A 25,401-nucleotide genomic window follows, 5' to 3' on the forward strand; every position below is an offset into this window, starting at 1 on the left:
AATATTACAAAGACATTATTTTACAATATAACTTTAGTAATGTTACAGCAACATTCCAAAAATATTCCAAAGAAAGTATTCGATAATCGCTAGTTCATTCGTTTACCGCTATGCGGCGCATATTGCGCTATCTATTCCGCATTTAATTTTTAGTCACGATGATTATATAAAGTTTACAAAGAGCGACTAATAAGATTAAAGATATAATAACTATTTTTATTAGCTTAAATTGTATGATATAACCCCAACACAAGGGACTCATGTCAGATATTGGACTAAGAATTCTTTTAATAGTTTTCATTCTTATATAAAATCAAAAATTTGATAATAATTTTTTAACATGCAAGATACTTCAGATTTTAATAAATAAATTTTGAGATTATATGAAGCAAGAGAGATGTGAAAAAACTTGTATGCGTAAATCCACCACAATCTTTTTGCGTATCTGAATATTTCGGATACAAAGAGATTGTGAATTTACAAAATTACAAATTAAGTTTTTTCTTATTTCTCTTAGATATTCTCTGTCACTGAAGGAAGTCGAATGTGTACCGAAAAATTTGCAATTTATAATTTCGTTATTATTATAATACAGAAAATCTATATACACACTAAATCCTGATTCTTATATGCCTAATTTCTTATTATTTTTTTCATATGTTAAAGATATTATGTCGATAAATATACATAAAGCATTATTGCATATATACAATATTATATTGCTATGTTGCTGCAATATTATATTGCAATATTTCTGTAGGCGGACATTTTACTGTTGCTGCAATATCATAACAACGTTGCAGCAACATTTCGTAATGTTTCTGCAATGTTGCAATCTTGCAGAAAAATGTTGCTGCAATGTTGTTGCAATCTTGCGATGCTGTATGGGTATTCTTTTTAACGAGGATATGTCGCATCATCCGGGCAAAGGTTAGGATTTCCTTCGGAGGATTGTCGATAATGCAGTTACCATGCAGCGTATACAGATCGCTTATCGATTTCGGCACCCAGTGACCTATATTCCAATCGAGCCCGAGGAAGCTCTCGTAAGGACATGAACGGCGCCGTTTTCGGCGAAGACGCTTGTTTAAATTTGTTCGAAAGAATGACTCTTGGCGGCGCCTTTTTGGCGTCATATACTTTTCGATGAGTCGACACGGATAACGTTTTCAAATTTTATTGTTATTTGCACGAGCGTTATCTTCTACACGAATTTTATCTTATTATCTGAAAAATTATCTGACAAAATAACATATGAAATGAAAAAAGCACGAAAAAAGAAAAGCTATACGTCGAACGAAGGACATTCGAAAAACTTGAGGCTACTCAAAAGAGCAGCTCAAAAAAGCTGCTAGACGATATATTTTCAGGATAAATATCTTTAAAAATAACTTGTATATAATTTAACTTAAGTATTAATATTAGCAAGTATATTTATAAAAATCTTAATATATGTAGAAAATATATTTAAATATCTAAGTAATATCGAAGAATATCCCAAGTATATCTTCTGTATATGAAATATATAACGAGATTTCGCTCTGTCCTTTTTAAATTATTTTAGAAAAATTCTAAAGAGCGGGGTCCGCGCGCATTTAGAACACTGCATCAAAGTGACTGCATGCACGCTTAATAAGTTATTCGTGTTTCGTCGTCCTCGGCGATAATGATCGCTCTTTGGAGTCTCTTGATTCGTCAAGGATTTCGAGATACCAAGAGTATCGGATCGATTATTACAAGCGATCGACCAAACCTGCATTGACCGAGGTTTGCTATCCCCTTGAATACACCGTTTCGACTACTGTATCCTGCTTTCAACAGCCATAGTCCGTTAAGGTTGTCTCGATACCGACGCATTTTAACGTTCCACTTGTATCAACGTTGCAAATATGATCGATCGATTAGAAACGGATACATAGAGCTCGTCAAGTAATGTAATTATTAGCTAAACGGTAAATGAAACACTGAATTAGCCTTAAATCCTCAAGTATTGTTTACATACACACACAACTATTATATGTACATATAATTTTCATTATTTTGTGTATGTATGTATATGTGTATATAGAAAGAGAAAGACTGTACGTGTGTGTGATACTGATATAATAAAATCTACATACATAAGCGGAGAAAGATTAATTGATATTTTAAAAGTAACACGCGCATATGGATAGCAAAACTCGTAAGGTTAATTGATTTAATTGTGGAACACCATTTCGAACTGCGGCAAATTATTTTCGACGAAAAACGATATCTCGAGCGAACGAGTGTAATTTTAGCGCAAACCGTGTTTATTTTGTAGAAAATTTAATTAACACGGTGTGCGAGCGAAGTTATAATAATCCTCAAAACTTCGGCAGACGATCCGTCATTACGATAATTAAGATGGCCCACTTCGAAAAGCGACACGTGGGTATTCGAATGAGGATGGGGGAGGCCCTTTCGCGATTAATGCGTTTCTAGAAAATGACGTATAAATAGAATTTCATTCAGCGTCGTAAGAAGCGACGACTATTTTCCGTATGATAAGATCAGGGTTGGGAAGGTTACTCTATAAAAGTAACGCGTTACCGTTACCGTTACTTTTTGTAAAAAAGTAACTCGTTACCGTTACTCGTTACTGATTTTAAAAAGTAACGCGTTACTGTTACCGTTACCTAGAAAGTAACGATTCGTTACTTTTTCGTTATGTTTTTGTTTTTTGTAATGCTAAAATAAGCTATTAGATATTAGATTATAAAATTATTTAATAATCAATATTAAATATAATAATCTATGTTACAATTAAAAATTCTAAATTAGTCTCTATATAGCAAGCGTTTTTTATATTAAACTTATTTAATGATTCTAATTTTTTATGTTAATATCTTTACTTTTTAATACATTTATCTTTATAGGAAATATAAATTGTAATTTACAAACTTCAATTTTGTCGAAAATTTTTATCAAATATTGTTTTTAAATATTGATAAGAGAAATATTGATATTATTAAGAGTGTATTCCAATATTCACTGTCAGTATCGTAAAATCTATAATTTACATTACTACAGATTTTCAATACTGGCAATGACTATCAGAATGCAATCTATGAAGGCAACAAAATATTTTTCAAAAAATACATCTATTGAATAGATATAAGATAATAAAGAACCAAAAAATAACGATAAGAGTAACGGCTAATTCGTTACCGTTACTGTAAAAATGTAACGACGTTACCGTTACCGTTACAAACAGAAAAAAGTAACGATCGTTACTGAAAAAAAGTAACTGTAACGGTAACGACATGACAAATAACGCGTTACTTCCCAACCCTGGATAAAATATAATATTGATCTCTCGCACGGATCTCTCTTGCGCAATTTTCAAACTACGCGCTAGTTGTTAAAGATTTAATTACGCATTTTTGTTAACAGAAAAATATAATTACACGATTTAAAAGTTATGGCGTTTATGACAAAAAATGTTACGTTTTTCTCTTAATAAAAAAAAGCAGACTTAATATGTAAAAGGGATTAAGAATTGAGAATAATGAGCAAAGTTTTTATTCATTATAAGGGACAATGTGTGTGAAACTTCAGACAAGAATTCCATATTAATGCACTTCCGCCGCGATATACGTACAGCGAAGAATAATAACACTTTTGAGATTTCCCCACTTGGTCCACATAAGAAATAAAATAAAATTCAAATAAATGCGAGCCAAAATAAATGCAAGGGTTGATGCACGTATACGTGGTAGACGATTGGTTGAAAATCAGAGAAAGCTGGGTAAACATGTCATGTAAACATATATAAGTGAAGAGAAACATGTGAAACCTATATTCAAATCCACCTGGCTATCATTATCGCAGTAGATATGACCAAGGCAGAAAAAACAAAATTAGCAAATCGCCAACATTCTCTCTCTCTCTTTTATGTTTATAAATTTTTAAAATTTTTGCTTCAAAAATATAGAAATAATTAATATACTCTTTCGCAATACACTTATTAAGAAATATATATTTTATAAATTTTTGTAATATTCTTTCTCGACCGACGTATCTTTTTTGTCAAATTTCAATTTATTTATTTATTGAGTGCCATGCATTCAACGTATCGCAATATCGATCCTTAATTGTGCTTTTGTTTAGGGTATATTAAGCGTGGGTATATTGAATATGCATGACAGACGGATCGTCTTGTACGTGCAATTTGGTGAGTTTAATTTAAACTAATTTAATCAGAAATATATTATCTAAGACATAGACAATCATAATTCAAAGCAATAAAATTTATATGTGGATCACCAAAATAATTTTGAAATTGAAGCTTTATATATCGACTTGAAATCCGGAATTAAAGAGTAAAATCAAAATTGTAAAATCCAAGAATGTAGGAAAATCCATGAAACCAATTCAAGAATATTATAATTCAAGAATCTGAAATTAGAACGCATCAGAATACAAGGTTCTTCTCTCTCTCTCTCTCTCTCTCTCTCTCTCTCTCTCTCTCTCTCTCTCTGAAATTCGAAAATAGAATATTCATGTGAATTAAAACTTGAACTTTTTTGAATTCCAAGAAGTTAACTATAAATGTAAAAAATTAAGATCAATGTTATTGTTTATTACAAAAAGGAATTGTAAATTTGCAAAAAATAATATTTTTATATTCGCACAATCTTGTTTAACTTTTGTCGTACTATTTAAGATATTGATTCTGAATTCTGCGCTTTTAAATTAAAAACAAGAGTTGTTTTTGAGTTAATTTCAAATAATATAAAAATTGCGTGACGTCGAATGATAACCGGAAAATTGTTTATATATCATGCGGGTTTATTATACTCCCTCTCTTACGCCTTGTATTATACAATACTGTAGGCAGGGCGGATCCCAAGAGTGTTGCCCTACCCGTCAACATACACAATGCTAGAAAACGTGTTCCAAACATGTTTTATCAAAAGCAGGAAGTCGCAAAATCTCATAAAATTATATAAAGAATCATGACATACGTCATGGGGGGAAAACGCTGGTCAACGAACTTCCAAATTCCTTCAGAGAGGAACATGTATCGCCTAAGATTTTCATTAAACTCCAATTAAAATTCGTCGAAAGTCCTTGGACTCGGAAAACCGCATTTAACCATGTGCCGAGAATACGGACGAAATAGGAAACAATGGACTGAAGAAGAATGAAATTTTGCAGAAAATGGAAATAGTAACAGGAAATCAGACTATTTATACGTGTAAACTATATTGTGGATGTGTGTATGTATGTGTGTACACGTGTAGCTGCGGGATACTATGATGGACTCACCCGCCAGCAACCAGGATCATCTGCATGTTGCATGGAGGCGGCCTCTTTGTCGCTTTTTCGCAGAGGGAGCAGTCCGGAGCGGTAAGTCCTCTAGTTTGACATGCGGTGACAGAATAGAGCTATAGAATAACTAAAGAGACAAGAGAGGGAGGAGAAGGTCGCGGCCCTGTTCGAAGTTTACAATCGCGAGCAGATTCGACAGACTTCGAGATTTTTTCGTTTTCATATAATATAATATCATTTTATATATACATATATATATATATATATATACATATATATATAGGATGTCCTGAAATTTGTGAATCAAAATATTATAGGAATTTTTGAAAAATTAAGTAAAAAAAGTTTTGCATTCTAAGCAGTATAATTTCTGAGATAGGAATTTTTTTTAAAGCTGGTTAATCACGAAATACGTTCATACGTTTATATGTATGTATATGTATATAAAAGATATTACGAAATTCGCGAAAATATTAAAGCAAGATAGTTCTCGAAAAAATAATGTAATGTAAGAGTATCTGTGACTTTATTATTATTATTATTATTATTATTATTATTATTATATATTTGTGTATGTGTATTGTGTGTGTGTTGTGAAAACTTTTTAATCTAAATTTATCTAACAATAAGTGAGAGATTCCACAATGATTTAAATAAAAAAAAATTTTGCTAGCTTCACTCTAGTATTAATATTAATTTATAATTACTTTGAACAGAGCCGGAAAGAGAAAGATGAGACAAAATAGTGAGAAATTTGAAAATACTCTCTAGGATGGACTAGCGTAATAACAAACGGGAGAAAAAATGTAAAGGTTAAATAGTAAGTCGAATAGTAAGAGAAGTAAAAAAGAAATAAACAGAGAGAAATGCATATATGTATATGTATGAACAGAATAATTCGGAATGACCACCTAAAATTTTGTATTGTAGCTCCGGTTGAGAAAGAAATGACCGATTAAAGACAGTTTATTTGATTTTTGTATGTGCTTTACTTAAATAAATAATAAACATTTCAAAACTTTTGTACAAATCAATATCTAATCTCTCTCTCTCATACCATACATAATAAATATTGTTTACATGTGTATAGAAAATATGTATAGAATGTTCCCAAGATTAATAAGATAATATTCAAGATTTTGCAAATAAAATTTCATATCAGCAAACATTTGTTTCGCAGTTGCTTTGTGATAGGATATGGCTTTGACTCAATTTCGAGTTGAAATTTAACTCAGATATTCAAGAAATTTAATTTAGTTATATATGTAACAGAGAGAGAGGACATGTAAGAAAAAGTTATAATATATTTTTAAGAAAATTTTTAAGCGCGAAAGAAATGATTTAATATTTTCTTATTTCTTTGATATTATTATTTTAATATTTTCTAACGTAATCTCCAAAAAATTTTTGCTGGCATCTCCAAATTTTCCTGTATATTGAATGACCTGTAACAGGATTTCAACGTCATAATTATAAGTTCTTGGACTCATTTCAATACTAAAGCTTTGTATATATATATATACTACTGTATACAATATTATCCGCTATATTAATCTTTTTTATTTTTAATTCATTCTCTCTCTATCTATCTATTCTTACTGTGTTATACAGAGAACATTGGGAAAGATAGAAAAGAAGAGGGATACTTTTAGTAGCAGCCCAAGAACAATAAACACATTTCTTACAAAGAACTAAAAAGTTATTTCATTCTGAAACGATTTATGCTTTAGAACATATATATTTATAGAGACACCTCGCAAATTAAAATAAAGCTCTGCCAGAGTGCCATTATCTCTTATATTTTCTTCTCCTGTTACAGGACATCTTGTATACAGCATGTCTCAGAGCTGTCACATTTCCTTACAGCCATAGATTTTTTGATTAATTCAAAGTTGACTTTTTCCTTAGCAAAAACTTCGAAAATGTTCCAATGTGAATCAATAATTAAATATCAATTATATAATTTCAAGTAAACCGATTTTAACTGAGAAGAAGTAATCAAATAAAAATGTATAATTATTGTTTGCATACATATATATAGATAGATAGATAGATAGATAGTCAAATCTTTGCTAAGAATAGATCAGCTTGAGACGCGTCCGAGGAACTTGGGCTTAATGAGAAAGTGCAACAGTTTTGGAATATTCTGTATATACGTAAAACATTAGATAGAGAAGGAGAGAAAAGTACAGCAGCTAACTGGCGATGGCCCAGCAGATCGCCGTGGCGGCTCGCGCTATTGTACCTTCCCGCATGTTGCGTCTAATCACCACCGAGGCCCGTGTGCCGCCCACACGCACACGTCGCAGGACTTTTAGCGGCTTTATCCACTTATTATACGGTACTGTTCACACTGTCACTATACACGGTCACATATCTGTCAATGACGATAGCGGAATTGCCGGCGACGACGCGTCCCGAGTATTCCATTATACCGCCACCGGAAATATCACCGAGACAAATCCGCATTTCCAAATTCGCTCGATGATGGAGAGTAATCGCGAGCTCAGAGACGAAACACAGATCGTTCACCGAATAACTCGTAACGTCGATCGCACGAAAATTACTTTGTGCAAATGTCGTTAGAACAGTTTAATGAATCAATTTTTTTCCTTTTTTTTTGCGGTGCTAGAGAATGGAAAGTCTGAAGACAGAATGGATTAGAGAGAGGAAGGGAGAGAAAGTGCTTCTCCTCGATGATATCACGCGACCATGACGTAATACCACTCGGAAAATCCTTTTTACGATGAGTTTAGACGAGTCCACGATGTGTATGAGCTTTTAAAGTTGTTTGATCCCATCTCAATCTTCTTTAGCTCTTTTAAATGTATTTTAGCTAGTTTACGTCTAGATGTTCTTTTTAGTTTTATATACGATGTGAGAAATAAATTACGTCGCGCTAAACTGTTGATTTGTATCATTTTTCATTTATTACTGACAGATTTTCTAAGAAGACGATCCAGAAGATTTATCTGCACGGCTATTCAATTAATGATATTACGAAGTCGTTTGATATTGTCGCTATAGACAAGTCCATCTTTAATCACATTCCTCCGCCAAATATATTTAGTTGATTTGTATGGGATCAAAATTAAAGAATGGAAAAAACAACAACTAAGGAAGAGGAAACATTAAGTGGAAATACAAAGACTAGAGAATTGGATGAACAGAAACGCAAGCTCTCTTGTAATTTTCTTGATAGCAAGCAGATCTGTAACATTCGATTTGTTTCCGCTACTTTGGACAATCTTGATCTTTAAATACAGAGATTTTTTAATTAATGATTGAAAATCGAATACTTTAAAATATAAGGTAAACTTAGGATTTCTTGTTACAACCATCAAACAGATTCGTCGCATTTTTTAAATCATTAATCTATAATTATTGCTTTATTTACGAAAACAATCTAAATCTTTAAATGAAGAAGGATTAAAAAACATTTGCGAAACGTGACCTTCGAATCATTTGAGGTGAAACATACATTTAATCGCGAGTATCAAAAGCCTCCAAAATAAGCACAAGTTTAAGTAGGTTCACCGAAGAGACTAATTTTAAAAATATCAAGAATTAATTATCCGCAATCAATTAATTTCGACACGTCGTCTCACATGATAAACTTGGCATCATGGTTAAACATTATCGCATTCAAAGAGAAGCGATAAATGATGTAACAACGTAAATTTGCCCATCGTGCCCATTACGATGAGGGTTTATCTATTCGAATGTTAGTCCATTTAACTCATGTCCATGAGTTTATTTAGATTGCGTCTGTCCCTTATCTGGATGACAATGGATCAACAGATTCATGAATCCCCATAGACCAGATCTGGGAACGAGATAGGGACTGGAAATAAAGAGTTCGGAACAAAATTGAATCACTTGACACACCAATAGCGAAACACGCTATGTCGTTCGGTTGTTCACGGCCGGGTCCACCTCGACGACCACGTTGCTGGAGACTGCCTTGCGTAACCTTGTCGATTGCCTGAGTAGAGAGTACGGGTTGTTTAAAAGGGCACCGGAGAGAAGCAGGCGGGTGGGAGTCCGATCCAACACGCAAGAAGAGGGGGGAGGGAGAGTGGGCGATCACTGTCACAGGTCACTACCGGAAGCGCGACGGAGTAGACTGGTCCACAAAGCGAGCACGTTTCGGCAGCGAGCCCAGTGGGTTTCTGAATCAGCGAGTGGTGCGTGTCGGGACGCCAGAAGCAACTGGGTAGGGTGGTGGCGGGGTAGTGAGAACGGGAGAAATGAGGAAAGCGAGGAGAGAGAGGGTGGGACGCGGCGACGCGCGTTTAAGCGGCAACTTCGAGAGCTTCGGCGGAGACACTCTCGCTTCGAACTCCACAAACGGATCCTGCATGGTCCACGTACACCGACGGTACACGCAGGGTGAGAGATCGAGAACGACCCCCGATGGGACGGTCAGGGTGGCGAAGGTACAGTGGATGGCGCCAGCCAAGGATCGCCGCCAGGAACCGCCGCGGCGTTCTGCGGAGGCGCCACTGTGGCTGCGAACCCCCATTCCCTCTTTGCGGTCGCGCGATGCACTCCTGTGTGTATGTGTATGCTATCGCGTACACGCAATGTGCTTCGACTGTGTTTGCACATGTTTGTCCGTGTGGATGCGGATACGTGTTTGTACGGAAGAGAAAGAAAGAGAGAGAGAGAGAGAGAGAGAGAGAGAGAAAGAGGGTGAAATCCACCTTCTACCCTACATCCCACCCCTTCCTGCCAGTTCGTGCTGCTCGTGCGTCGGCTTTCGCGGCCATCGAAGTCGATATCCACCCCCGTCACGAACGGTAGTTCCTCGTATTATCCTTAAACGTTTCTCGGCCAGTCGTTTTGGGGGATTCCCAGGGATGCCCCGATCTACTCTGCCGATTCAGTCCTTTGTTGTACTTGACGATCGCTGTCTTCCTTCTCTTCGATCTGCTAGTTTTGATTACCATGGATATAAGTATTTGCTCGTGCATTTTTGGGAGTGTCCATGATTTCGAATAAAAGCAGAAATCCCCATGATATGGAGCAGATCCAAAATGATTTTTCCTACGAAATCCGCATTAATACTAATACAGATCCCACAATTGATATACCATGCTGTTATGAAAGAAAATGCTAAGAAATTTATTTCAAAGATCGAATTCAATTCTTGAGGTAAAAAAATCTTTCTTAGAGCTTAACAATTTCGACTTAAATAATTTCAATATAGTTTTATTTTTACCAAATATAAATATTCCAATTTCTTATTACTAATATGTAACATTAATTCATAACAAATAATAACTACCTAAAAAAATCCTCAGGTTTTGTGCTGCAATAATTCTTCTGAATTTTTCTATGGAATTTTAATGTTGGAATTAAAATTAGATTGCTAAACAAACAAAACTGAAAATAACTCACAATCAGTGGGATTAGAATATTATTATTATGTATATAAATAAGATTTGAATTTAATTGCAATAGTTAATTTGATTTATTTGACCACGGTGTCGCGAAGCTTTTTTAATTTTCATAGTTTGTAATTAAATTAATGAAACGAGAACGCTGTTGCAAATTTATCAGAAATTCAATTCGGTAAGGCAGACGATTCAACGATATTATTAATTCAATTGTAAATAAAGCACACAGAATGAAAGTAAGACAATCTTCAGCGATGTTTAAGGTCCCACGATTTTTAAGATACTGGTATTTGGACTAACTTTCGCAATCTATCATCCATCCTCGGATGAAAGATTTCTCGAAAAGAGCTTCCGATCCTGGAAATTCCTTGAAATTGCTTTCGAATAAAAGCAAATATCATATAAAAGCGAAAAGCTGTTTAATCTTTTTGAGTTTGCTTGGAAAACATAGAATTCCGACATATCTTTATTTGAATAAATATCTTTAATTTTTTAAATGTAATAGAATTAAAGGACTCTTAATTAAGAATTTAAATTTATTAATGTTGCAAGCAACAGTTCATTATAACGCAATGTGGTATTTAATAGCCATAACGACTAGAGTTTCTCTAATTTTATAAGTATTGATGCCTGCTGAGAACATTCTCGTCGCAAGAATACCCTGACCTAACCTCGCATAATGCGAAGTAATTCCCAACGCAATTTAGGAGATACCGGTCGACCAAGCCTAAATCGAATGATGTAGACGCGCAAAGCGACAATATTTCCTCGCAAGTGTACATTGAATCCCGTCATTAAGTACGCTCGATATTGATACTCCACTTTTTGATATTTTTACACAATAAATATTTTTCATATCAAAAATTATATCTCCAATATTAATGAGATTAAATATAAATCTATGTGCATTATTTGATTAAGCACACGAATGTGAACTAATGAAATTAAATATTCGCAAGACAAAAGTTATTAAATTCTTTTGGAAATACCAGAGAGCTTGCAATCATCGACATGTGGATGATAAGATAGAAAAATGGAAACGTACTACGGTACGCCATCCAGTGGAGAGCTTTCAAAGCTAAATTTCATACAGCAGTTTGCGACATCTTTAAAGCTTGGTCTTCCGTATCATCGGAGTTGAAAACTGCGTTACCAACTCGATAACGCAAGAAAGTAAAAAATAAATCACCAAAATTCGTTCCAATCGAGAGTATGGTATCCGATTGTTGTTGTTTAAATATTTAATTTATTATGTATAATTTAGAGTTATAGTCAGAGAAAAAGAGAGAGAGAAAGAGAGGAGAGACATTGTGAAAACTATTTTTAATGAGCAAGATTCGAAGTATTTTACGCTAAGTATGTAAAAGTTTGCAAAAATGTAAATAATATGTCTTAAAAAATAACGAAGCAGCTAGCTTCAAGCAAAGTTGCTAATATACTGTTAACAATCAAAACTATCACCAACCTCTGATTAAACTCGATGTGCGGTTCTATATGTAATTGCAGCATATGCAGTGTGTGATATACCATGACATAAGTCATGAATAGTTTTACCCGTAAATTATTACACGTTGAATTGTCTCGTCGAGTCACAAAATTTGATTATTTTACTATACTAAAGTTAAAAGACCAAACATACTATACTAAAGTTAAAAGACGAAAATTTCTTGATAAGTAGGATGTATTATATATATATATATATAGGATACAGACCGGTACTATATTTTTTGACAAAAAAAATTTGTCCTTTAAAAAATTTCTAGAAATGCATTGAGATCTTATTTTTTAATATGCCAATACAATGTGTTTGTGCTATTTTTTTATACTTCGTGTATATATAATCATCGTAAAAATTTTTGTAATTTTGTTATAATTAAATTTAATATACATTTTTATAATAAAACACTAAAAGAAATTTTGTTTAAGTTGACATAAAATAAATTCTCTTATGCCAACGAAATATGTTTTTGTCGAGCGAAGAATAATGTGTGTGAAGATTCTTTATTCATTCTATTAAATATATTTAACATTACGCATTGCAAAATATTTAATAAAAAGAAAATAGATGACAATTTTTATAGTAACACAGCTTAAATCTTTGCAATAAAGATTACACGAAAAATAAGATATCTAGAAAACGATGCGTTTTGGGAAAAATGTCAGAGGAAAAAAATATTTATTTATTGATAAGCAATATAGTAATACCGATCTGTACTTTACCTATGTGAAACATCCTCTATGCACATACGATGCACTATGTTTTAATCTCTCTATGCAGAAATTCATCTCTACACGTTATCTCACTTCGAAACTATCTTATTTTTTTCATAATTATTAAATATTTAATACCGGTTTAAATAATTGATATATAAAAGTAATTAAATTTTTGTATAAGGTCTAAATATCAGAGAAAAATTTAATAATGAAAATTGCCAGTTTATAATAATATAAAAATATATCGCGTTTTTTTATCTATTTCACTACAAGACTCACAATGATCCTCGACATGTCACGAACGACTGATTGATTATGACACAAAACGACTTGTTAATCACTCTGGTCAACTCAAGGAAGACCGTCGTGGTTACAACTATATCAGTAGTGTATCAATATAGGGAGATATAATAGTAGAGACAGAAAAGTAGAGAGACAATTTCTACAGAATTAGATTTTACTTTTAATCGTGTTTATAAAACAATATAAAATTCTGATTAAAAATAAACTGATTTCAAATTCTGCAAGGAATTTCAAAATAAAGAAATATCCGAATAATACTCTGCATATTTTGTATCGATGAATTTTTTAATAATTCAAGTATTATATTATATTTGCCCGAGAATTAACAGTAGTCTTAAGCGCATTTATTCCCCTAATTACAGATACGATAGTCAATAATTCAAAGATGGTACCACCGAATGTGATTAATTCATACTATTGATGAATATACGCCTCAATATAAGCGTCATGAATAGCAAGTTATATTTGCATTCGCAGTGAATATTAATAATTCTCCCTTCGTGTCTTCCTTTTGCAGAAAGCAAACGGCAAAGGAAGTATCACGAATACGTAATGATCACTTCAGACGCTTCCAAAAATAGAAAAGAATATTGAATAGTGCGCTTCTATTCATGTCATTTGTAAATAATCGAGCAAATTTATTTCGCTAGACTCTGTCTACAATTTCTAAACAGAATTTACCATGTTTCTCCAAGTTCAAAAGTTCGTACAAATTTATTTCATTCACAAAAAATTCTTATTTTTTATTATTTATATGCGAAATATATATAAAAAATAATGTAAAGATATATTAAAGATTATAAAATATCAAATTATTATTTGTGATTTTTATCTGTATATTATCTGATTTTATAATTCTCTCTATTTTTTATACATTTTATCAACTTTTAAAAAAGAACTGTTTGCTAAGCTCCAAGTTATTGCTTTGTCGATCCTGCACGTCTTTCAGTATATCAGTATAGTTTATAAAGCAGAAGCGTTTAAAGGGTTTCCAAATCGTTCAGGGACGCGATGAGATGTAGGTTGTATACATAGATATACATAGTATATCTGTTCATAGATATATAGTATATAAAACACGTGTTTATGCAAAGGCATACTTTAAATATGATATCGCATCACTTCGTATAAACACTGAAATTTCGCATTATGAAACATTCACAATAATGGTTGAAGTCTTTAACCAGTCCTTTACTAAAACTGTCCCAAGAAAGAGTCCCAATATTAAATTTGTTGAAAAATATATCTTTAATATTGAGATCCCTACATTTTACAATCTAATTATGATATCATTGATAGGGATTGTTACATGTCAATGATTCGCTCTCGCTATACTTGTTTATACAAGTATATAACGTATATAACGTATCATTAAAGAAACGCGATCATATTTTCCTCGCCAGAAATTTAAATCGCGAGGCTTCCGCATAAGATTTAATTTATATTTCCGAAGTCACAAGTTAAGTAAAGATCATCACAAAGAGAAGGATCATATAAAAAAAGAAAAAATAGGATATAATCGATTGTGACAGGCAATTAAAAGAGACGATAAATAAAATTTGTTCAACGGAATAATCGCGAGAGAGAGAAAGAGAGAGAGAGACAGAGAGATGTAACAAGGAGGAAGATTGAAGATTTAAGCATAAAGTAAATGGATAAATAAAGCATATGAAAAAAGTTAGATCTTTATCCATGTAATTTGGATAAAATAATGTTATTGAAATCTAAAAGTTCGGTTGCGTAAAAAAAAAAGTAAAATGTAAATATTCTTGAACATCACATGTCGTTATTAGATTCAAACGTCAAGTATCGGATTAAACTTTGTCCTCACATTGATCTCACACCTCTTGTACGTAAACTTGCAAAATATAACAATCTTGGAAAGAACAACGTTGGTAAAACTCATGCGGCTTCAGAATAATGCAATCGGACGCGTGTATATTGGCAAACCTATTTGCTTTACTTACAACCTTTTTTTAAAGTTGCAAAGTATAAATTATAGATTTTGTCTTCTATTGTGATACTTAATTTTTGTTGTTATAATATTGCTAGTGTTATAACAACAAAATTGAGTATTATTATTAATTTATATATATATATATATATATATATATATATATATATTATATTTTTCTTATGACACTAACACTATTTTTCTTATCGACACTAATTTATATATTTTCTTATTTCACAATTGCCACTTACATTATAAACCGTATGAAAAAGTATGTATAATATGTACATATAAAGAGATAATGATATAATAAAAACATAAAAAAATAAAAAATTTTGATTTGTAAATTTAAAAAAAAAAAATTTCTTGAAATTATGAATAACATAGTAAAACTTAACAGAATGTTTTGTCTAGCAACAATCTTTCATTCATATTTATCGATCGGTCTAGGGATCTAATTATCCAAGTCTAGTCTGGTTAAGAATGCTTGATCGATCGTGCACAATCGGATAGTACTTCTATTTAGATGAGAGCCCTCTTTATCATACGATGAATGAACGAATAAATTGTATATCCAAAAAATAACTTGTTCTTTACAATTAGTCTATATATTCGAAGACTGCGTATTCTGATGTAAGGCAATATTTGCTAATCAACCCAAGATTTCTTACGGATTAAGTCAACATTCAAATCGCGTAATAGAGACGTTAAGATATTTTCGTATATCAGTCTTTAATGTCTCAGTTGTATCTTCAATATTGTATTAACATCTTATGACAGCTCATCTTAACGTCTAATTTTAAAACAATGCGCACACTTGCGCAAGTGACGAGTTACAATATTCGTCTCAACATCATCCTGTCATATTTTACGTGCAAATCTTCACAACACTTGACTCTTCAATTAATAAATTAATGAATTATCGGCGTTCCAAATAAGAGGAAGCAAGTGCTTCCGCAAACGAGCAATAAAAAGCAGGGGGATGGGGAAGAACGCGATAAGAGTCGGTGGCACTCATTTTACTTTCCGTTATTCTCCCTTGTAAATCTTCTAAGCAGAAGCCAATCTCTTTTGGAATCGATACAGACACTGAGAGCAAAGCATTCCTTGGGTTGTTCGCCGCGCACAATGCGCAGCACCGCATCAAACATCGATAACTCAGCAGTGCGTGAAAGCCTTTTTCGCCCAAAGTGCAAGCTTCCCCATTTCATTCCATGACAGCACATTCCAAGCTCAGATCAAGGAGAACGATTTTAAAATTCAACGCTGGATAATTTCGTCTTGGTATTTTATGTGAATAGACTATACGCCTAGCTTATTTTTTCCAATTTTAGCCGCAAAAATAACGTGCGGATGAAAAGAGATGATATAAATCAGGAATATCCAGCGGTATCTTATAGTTCTATATGAATCGTTTTCATCATTTTATATATCTCTTATACTTTATATATAAATGATCTCTATTATCTTTTTTCTCATGTATGTCGCTTCAATAATATATATATACACATTGGTTCATACACTTATTTTATATATTCATTTGTATTACTACATTTTATATACTGGATTGATAGACTATATTATATATCGCTCTTTAATTTGACATTATCATGCTAATATTACAAGGTACTATCAGGAAGGACGTTGGATTTATATTTTTAGGTAATAATATATAAATTTTTTTATTATCACAACGATCGTACTTTCGTCGCATTATATTTTTTTTAGCGGCGGGGGTACAATCAGTAAGCGGTCCAACATCGAACATCGCAAGCTTGTGTGTGTTTTATAATGCCTTGTGCTGGTGGATGTGTCGGGGATCTCAGGGAGGTCTGTGTCCAACGCCGAAGGTCACACGATGTGGGACATACAAAGCCTCTGTGAACATTGTGCATTCGGCATCAATGGAAGCTGCGTGACAAGGGCGATGAGAAAACGAAATGGAAGGTGGAGGAAGAAATAATTGAGAAATTTATAATTAATCATGCGATCATTGCGATCTATCGTGTTCTCCTAATTTTCCACCGAGGAACTTGTTATATGATTAATTTTGCTAAGCGAATTTTAAATGAAAGAAAAAAGACAAATATATAGTAGTACAAATGTACTACATGTAGATATCAATCGATAAAAGATATTGAATCGAAAAGCACGTGAGTCACAACGAACGTGCATCATTGTATTTCTCTCTGTGATATAACACTATGGAAATACCACATTTCGACTGTCTAGCAACGAGTACTCGATAAATCGCGCGAAAAAGGAAAGGACATCGACTCGACCGTTTCATGTCAACATGTATACTTTCCCGGTCGAATCAACATTCATGGAAAGACTTCGCAAGTGGAATTAAATCTCGCATGTTATTTATAATTAGTTTCAAATCAACAGTTATATAAGTTATATATCCAAAGTGATGATAAACTTTATAGCAGTTAACATTCGTAAAAAGAATTATATGCTCATACAATTTGACGTTAAATATAATAGATAAAACTGTTTAAGAAGATATAAATTTGTCATAGATTTGTGCGTTCTAAAAATAAAATTTTTTCTCATACATTGACTTTATCAATATATCTTTATCAATATGTAAATATCAGAAGAAAGTAGTAAAAACCAAAGCTGACAAGCTCCATCTACGATCGAAAAGTAATAAGATAGGGAAATATACATAACGTCAAAGAAAAGGAAATGGATTAGGCATGATATAATCAGCCGATTGTCAATGTCAGCCTTCCAGTGGATCGAGAAAGAAAATCGATATCACAGGTGAATGCACTCACCGCTGCTTCGTCTTAACACGACGATAGCGGTGATATTCCGCTGGATCGTTGGGGTCGAAGCCCCTACGATGTTTCGGCGGTGAAGACATGGCGGCCGCCTTCTTAGCTTTGCTATCACTCGAATTTGCAGTGGTGGTGGGGTTGTTGTTGGCGCTGATAACGGCGCACACGGTGCCGTTGTTGTTGCCGATATGTAAAGAAGTAAGCGGCGGTGGCGAGGGTGGCAGCTGGGCGAAAGAACGGACGGCACTGCCAGATGACAATCGCTCCGGAGGGTGACAGCGGCAGCCTGATGCTGGTGGCTCGCCAAGAGCACGTTCCCCGTGACCGACGTGGCTTTGGGGCACCGCGTTCAGCTCGTGCCTGGTAACCCTACCGGCGCCCGGCCCACCCATTCAAACCCGCGATAATCGCCACCCGCGATGACTCCACTTCTCCGACCTCCGTGGCTGCCCCTACCGACAATTCCGCGCACCTTCCGCTCGTCTTCAGTTAACGCCGACTGACAGCTTTTCTTCCTCTTGACTTTATGATCACCGATTCGCGACGCGCTCTGCGAACGCTGCGAAAATGACTGCGACGAAGGGCCCGAGAACTTACCGCCGCGTAGCCGGGACGGAACCCGACACGCCGGCTTGCCTGGCCTCATGCACGCGCCACTACTGACCAATTATCTATTCCTTCTACCCTAACTCGCACCACTCATCCAATTTCCGGAAGGGTTGAGGCGCGCGCCTGAGAACAAAAATCAGGGAAGGAGAGCACACCAGGGGAGGCAACAGTGGCCCTCGTGACAGAAGGGGAGACGACGCGCACGACAACGTGCACTGATGCTGAGACGCGATCCTACTTCTGTCCCGCAATCGTGCCGACTTATTCGACAAGATGCGACGCAATACCCTCCGTGTCTCACTATTCTGGTGATACGCCCCGTATTGTGCCGTGCGATGGCAGCACTGCGCTACTTATACAATGTGCGATGCAACGAGGTACGGAAATTGGGAAAGGGTTGGGTGGTGACGGATGCGCTTACGGCACATCGAGTGAAAGGGGTGGAGGCTGACTAGTGTGAGAAGCGAATCGAGACTGACGCACAGGGGGTATCACCAGTTTAATTGATCAGAAGAAAATCCTGTTAACACCAAGCCGTGACTACGACTTCACGTATTGCGCAAATAGAACACTCGGTCGTTGGTGAATAAGTCCGCCGTTGCCATAGATCAATCCAGTGAATAACTGTGAATTACGTGGCTGAGAAATTCATAATGCGAATAAGGATTAACGGGGAAAGACTAGTGTCGTGAAAAGTCCAAATGCCACGATACTACGATTGATAAAATTCCTCCGCGTGAACACGCTGCCCTCGCTTCTAACTTTCCACTACCTCCTTTACACCCGCGCGCCATGTTCCTGATTTTCGGAGGAAGCTATTGGTGGCAGCACCGCAGACCACGAGACGCCAGCGAAGTGTCGAGTATGGGTGGTCAAGGAGAGTTACGGGGGTTGAACATTCAGAGTGAAACAGGGGCAGTGGGATAACCCCGATTAGTCGATAGAAGGTACACGAGTAGATCGACATGCCAATCTTGATAATTAATCTTTGCCATGCACGCGTTGTATGATTCGTAAACAATTCATTATCTTTCTTTTTCATTTTTTTTTTTTGATATTTTTTTTCTAATTCAGACAATGCTAACTTGCAGCTAACAATGAGCGTGATATAAATAATCATCTGAGCAAAATACACCCTAGAATTTGGAATTAATCATTTTGTCCTAAGTACTAACTTTAGCGTTTTATTGCATTAAATTCTGATTAATCTAAATTTGGAATTACCGAGATATCGATAAAAACAAGACCTCTTCTTGAAAATTTAAAAAAAATTATGAGGTATCTTTTCATCAATCTTCTATTTATATTTTCCTGTTCCAATAAGAAAGATATTGGAATTAAATTATGTAAAAGTTGTTTTTTTTTAACATCGGAGAAAATAATTTTGAAAGTCTGATCGATATTCTCAAATCTTTTTAAACAACAGTTATAAATAATATGTGAAAGAATTAAAAAATCTCTTCCTTTCTCTCTCTATCTCTCACTCATAGAATAAAACGATAAATAAAAGTGAACACATGACTAAAACAAAAAGTAATGTATCGAATAATAATATTTGATAATTAAGATTTTACAAGATAATTGTTTATTGTAGTTGCGTTGATGCCGATTGATAATGATCAATTATTATTCATGCTATCTCAATCCCAAAATATTCTAGTCCAAGTGCGAATCGCTGGGTGGCAGCACAACACTAGCACAACGAATACGCGTATAAAGACAGCATGAAATGGAATGCTTAATTGTGAGACAAATCTTCCAAAAATAAAAAAGAAGCTTCCAGGATGAAACAGAGCCGATGGCTGGCAGATTTGCAACGACACGAGTAAAACACGTGGTTGGACTTAGCTTGCTAATCAAGTTGGCAGTCAGCCAATTTATTCAGCCCAAGTTCACCCGCAACCACTGCATTCGATTACGCAGAAGATAAACACGATTAATCTACAGAATTGCACTAGACCTTTGTGTTTGCCATTGAGCTTTCCCGTTGAAGGATCGTCATATCTTTCAAATTTCCATTGCGCTATACATGAAAACCTGTCAGCATTCATACAGAGATATATATCCATTCTTATTCAACAATGTGATGAAAATTGTAAAACAAAAGATCACATTTTTTTATCTGCAAACATAAATTTCTCTAATTTATTATGAGAAAGAGAATCCCGCTGGAACGCTTCACTTGACAGTTGCAAGATGGCGGTGTAACGAGGCGCCGTAAAGCGCCATGACTACCTGGTCAATACCAGAAAACGAGGCTCACTTGGCACGCTAACCTCGATTCGAACGCGACATATTCTATGTAATCATGCGCATCGTCATCCCGCATAAAAAATTTCAAGAATAAAGCAAATTGCTTTGAAAGAAAACCGTAACGCAATATTATATATACTTCTTACAGTTAATAAAAAATGCATACTATAATAATTCAATAACGTAATAATTGATCTGGTGAAATAAGATAAATAAGTTAATGTAAGACTGTATGAAAATGTATAAAATTTTGATAATTTTGAAAGTTGGTTAGCAATTGGCTAGAATTAATCATATGATATGATAAAAAAGAGATGTTGTGTATGAATATGGCCTACAAAACTGAACTGGCAACTTAATTAAGGCGGAGGCTAATTAAAATTATAGCCGAAACACATGTATAATAATATGTATGTAGGATTTTTTAAGTTTTAATCAACATAATTAAATTCTCATAGATCACATTTCGAAAATACAAGTATATATATATAGGCACATGTATTTTCAAAATGTGATCTATGAAAGTTTAATTACATTGCGATATATAAGCATATATATATATATATGCACGCATGTTTGTGTGATTTGCAAAGCAAAAATAAATTCTAAACTCTTGAATTTTTCTGTTGGTTTTAAAAAGTATAAGAGTATAGTTCTCAGTATTATAAAGTCATTCGCGTTAACTTATTCTGTAAATGGAACTGTAAATCAACCTTCGTTCGGTGAAAAACTTTAAAAAGATAACACTCTCACTAACTATCATTAACTTTCCACAACTAGGACGATTCGATATGGTCAACTTTTACATCACTAAATTTCTCGCGAGTTGTTTGCGATTTGCTTGAAAATTAACAACTGTTCTTAATCAGGATATATATAAGTGATCGACGAAAGAAGAAAATACTTTCGTTTAGAGAGTACTCCAAGCGATGAAAGAGATGAGCTCCATAAGGACTCTTTGATGTGTTCCGACAAGCCAGACTACCTCAACCTCAAACAGAAGCAAATAATCAATCAGGAGAGTCTCTTAAAAGCTTCGAAGTACTATTAGCTGTTCAATGAAGTGAGAAATGAATTCCCTTATGATAAGATTAAATTCCGCCATGTATATTCTATTATTGCTCACATGCTTTCTTGCTGCCTAAAAATAACCAAACTTTGACCTACTATTCATAATCCACTTCATATAATTTCGTAAAAATAAATTTTCTCTTTTTTTTTTTACTCTCTTCTCATATATATCTTCACTTTCTTTACTCTCTTCTACATCACATATATTCACTTGTATCATCTGAGGACAATCGTCATATATACAGACATCAAGCGATCAAAAATCGACCATTCGTACCAAAGATCTATCTCAAGCGGCTTTTTATTTTTATACCGATTATTTTAGCCACCCACCCGTTGTCACGTGACAAAGAAAGCTATCCGAAGATAATACGCATGCACTATCCACGGAGCTTTTCCGCGAGTTTCCGGCCCTTCGTCTAGGTCAGCTTTGCGCGCACGTTATATTTACGCGGCGAGCAATCGGGTTTGATATTCTCGAAACGGAGTTTTCGCAGACTCGGCCAATCACTGACGCGAATGGTAGCACGGCGTCGGTATAACTGACTTCTCTCTCCTGACCCATCGTGCATGACCTGCACGACTTATGGCAACCACCCGAAGGCGTATCCGTGGTTGGTCAGCCGGTCGGCCACGTTCGCTTCCTTTCTTTCTGACTCGCTGCCGCGGTCTCGCGTGTATATCCGTGTCGTGCCAGTGTCGTATCGTATCATAAACGACTCTCGTCAACGTTGACGTAGGTTCGGTTTTAGGAAGTGGAACGCGCCGGTACCCCCGATGAGATAATGCATTCATCTTCGATTTATGATGGTTCGATGTGCCATATAGTAATCGAGTCGATTAGGCATAAAATCGTAGAAAAATTCCCAGAAAAGTCAAAGCTTTTTGTTATTACATTAAATAAAGTATATTTAATAATATAAGTATAATTAATATAAGTATATTTAATAAATAATCTCTCTCATTTATATTCTTTTACGTTGTTTTCGAATTTGATTCAATATTAAAAGCATCTCATAATATTTAAAAGAGATAAAAAAATAAAAAAAAGAGGGAAAATACAATTTTATTATTACATTGAATATCATCACTGTCTTAGTACTCATCGATTTTCAAGATCTCTAGATCGCCACATTTTCACAACTGCTTTGTGTAATCAAATATACGAAGAGGGTGACGATCTTTTTAATCTATGAAAATGATTACCGTCGAGAGTATGTTTGGATATCTACTCGAGGGAGGGTGCTTGACTGATCGGCGCATTATGAGCCATTGTCGGTGTGTGAGGGAAAGCTTCGGAACACCTCTTGGAGGGTTGACCGTTTATAGGACAGCGGTACGCGTCGCGGCCGAGTCGGCGACCCTAGATCCGTTCTGCCCTAGTATTCCACTACGGTCGTCGGATATGCACGACATGCATCGATAGTGACGCGGATGACGCGCACGAGATATATCGATGCCGACATCAGATTTATATAAAACGTTATGAAGTTTATATATGATAATTAAAAAAAAAAAATTAATACGACATATACGACGAAGAGATTGAATATGAATTTTATCAGTAGCGAAGCTCAGTTTTCTAATAGCCTCAGTTTCTTTTTTTTTCATTTTCTTCATTTCTATCGTTCTCTAATTCGATATAGTCGCAGATATAAAAATTATAGATTTTTTAAATATAGGTATAAATTGCAAAAAAAGCATACGACACAAGTGAGCAAACGCACGTTGAGAGAAAAGGTGAACAAGAGCCGGGGAGAAGCATCTCGATTACTTGCAGACAATCTACGACTCTGGTCGATAATGTTAGGTTCAGCTGCCCCCCTTTCTCAAGGTAGCTTTTGTTAAACTTCCCGTTCAATATATATGCGTTATTATTGATCGATTGCGAATTAAGGATTAATTAAAAAAATATAGAGTACCTAATAATATAGAATATTGGGGTATTTTGACGAAAAGTCGAGATCTATTAGGCGAAATCTTACTTCTGCGTCATTCATTTATTTCCTGCCAGGCAATATAATCATTAAATTCTTTGTCAATTAAAAAAAATTTAGTTACATATAAATTTTTTTTATTATTATTAATATGATTAACGAAGAAATACCTGAGAATTAAATACACAAATTTAATCATCAACCGAAAGTAACTTATCGAATTATTATTAAATCGACTCGTCGAAAATTGCGTTGAATGAATACACGCGATGACCTATCTAAATATACTTTGCTCATCTATTTCGACGCGATGTCTAACGTGCACAAATACACCTTCGTCTATGAATAAAGCTTTCTAATTTGACATGATTTATTCGCACGTTGTTTAAATAGAAACGTCAATAGAATAATGTCAATAAAGAGAGAGAGAGAGAGAGAGAGAGAGAAATTGTCGACAAAATAAATTTCCAGAAATAAGATCATACTAAATATTTTCAAATTGTCATGCAAGGACATTGATGTGAAACTTTAATAAAGAAGTGTCCTTTTGCATGCAACATAAAAGCGGATGTATGCAAAAAAAGTTGTATAAATTTAAAAAGAAATCAATATCTTTAATTCGTTCAGAGTATATATGGTACATATAGTATCGTGTAATCTGCATATATTAGGTGTACAACTTTGCTTCCGCCGTTTTCCTATAGATGGCTTTAGCGATAAGTAGTGGTCGAAATAAATAGATCATAGACGTCATGCAATAAACTTGGGCATCTGTCAACATAACCCCATAGAAACATTAGTCGATTTGTGTCTGCATCATAAAGTTATTCTCGATTGAAAATGTCAGTTTACGAGCCAAATTCTCGTCATTTGCGGAAGGTTTTAATTTTCTGCTTCAATATGAAGAAATCTGCGGCTGAGGCTCATCGAATGCTCTCAAATACTTATGGTGAAGCCGCTATTAGTGAAAGAACGTGTCGTGAGTGGTTTCAACGCTTCAAGAACGGTGATTTTCACGTCGAAGACCGGCATAGCGGTGGAAGAGAGAAGGTTTTCGAAGATGCAGAATTGGAGGCATTACTTAATGAAGACTCGAGTCAAAGTCAAAAAGAATTGGCACGATCATTGGGAGTGACTCAATAAGCAATTTCAAAATGTATAACCAGTTTTTTACAATAAAGCCTCGAATTTCGGAAAAAAAAAACGGCGGAAGCAAAGTTGTACACCTAATAGGTATATATCGGTTCTACTCCCCGCTCTACTTAAGTCTATTATTCCCAAATTTATTTGTAGATATATCACATTCTATTCATCGCTACTCGAGTCTGAAAATCCCAACCAGTGTGCACTGCTAGTATTAATGCAAAAAAATATAACCGGTGTCGAAAAAAAGTTTCAAAATTTCGATACTATCTCGAAACATACCGGAGACAAAGTTTCCGACTGCTTGCTCTATCGACTTCCACGAGCTTGCGTCAGATGGCACGAGTTTGCCAGAAGCGAGTTTATTGGACGTTTGATTATAGCGTAACCTAACTTGTGTGCTATCAGCTATTTATGTGTATCCAATATAT

At 34.6% G+C, this 25,401-nt stretch overlaps 1 protein-coding gene across 11 annotated transcripts in view; it reads right to left on the bottom strand.

Annotated features, from left to right (window-relative positions):
* The window catches only part of Shaker (potassium voltage-gated channel protein Shaker), a 120,098-nt gene that overhangs the window by 61,502 nt on the left and 33,195 nt on the right, over positions 1 to 25,401 (bottom strand). For 2 of the 11 annotated variants that reach the window (XM_070310404.1, XM_070310405.1), the window contains exon 1: positions 17,955 to 19,699. The exons of 5 other annotated variants lie outside the window; for them this stretch is intronic. In XM_070310404.1, the coding sequence (XP_070166505.1) occupies positions 17,955 to 18,349 (395 nt within the window). In that variant the 5' untranslated portion in view covers positions 18,350 to 19,699. 4 more of the 11 variants (XM_070310402.1, XM_070310403.1, XM_070310393.1 and 1 more) reach the window with 4 other exon arrangements.

Source organism: Polyergus mexicanus, unplaced genomic scaffold, assembly GCF_030449975.1.
Source record: "Polyergus mexicanus isolate NDT 795.1 unplaced genomic scaffold, iyPolMexi1.0 SCAF_18, whole genome shotgun sequence".
Lineage (NCBI taxonomy): Eukaryota > Metazoa > Arthropoda > Insecta > Hymenoptera > Formicidae > Polyergus > Polyergus mexicanus.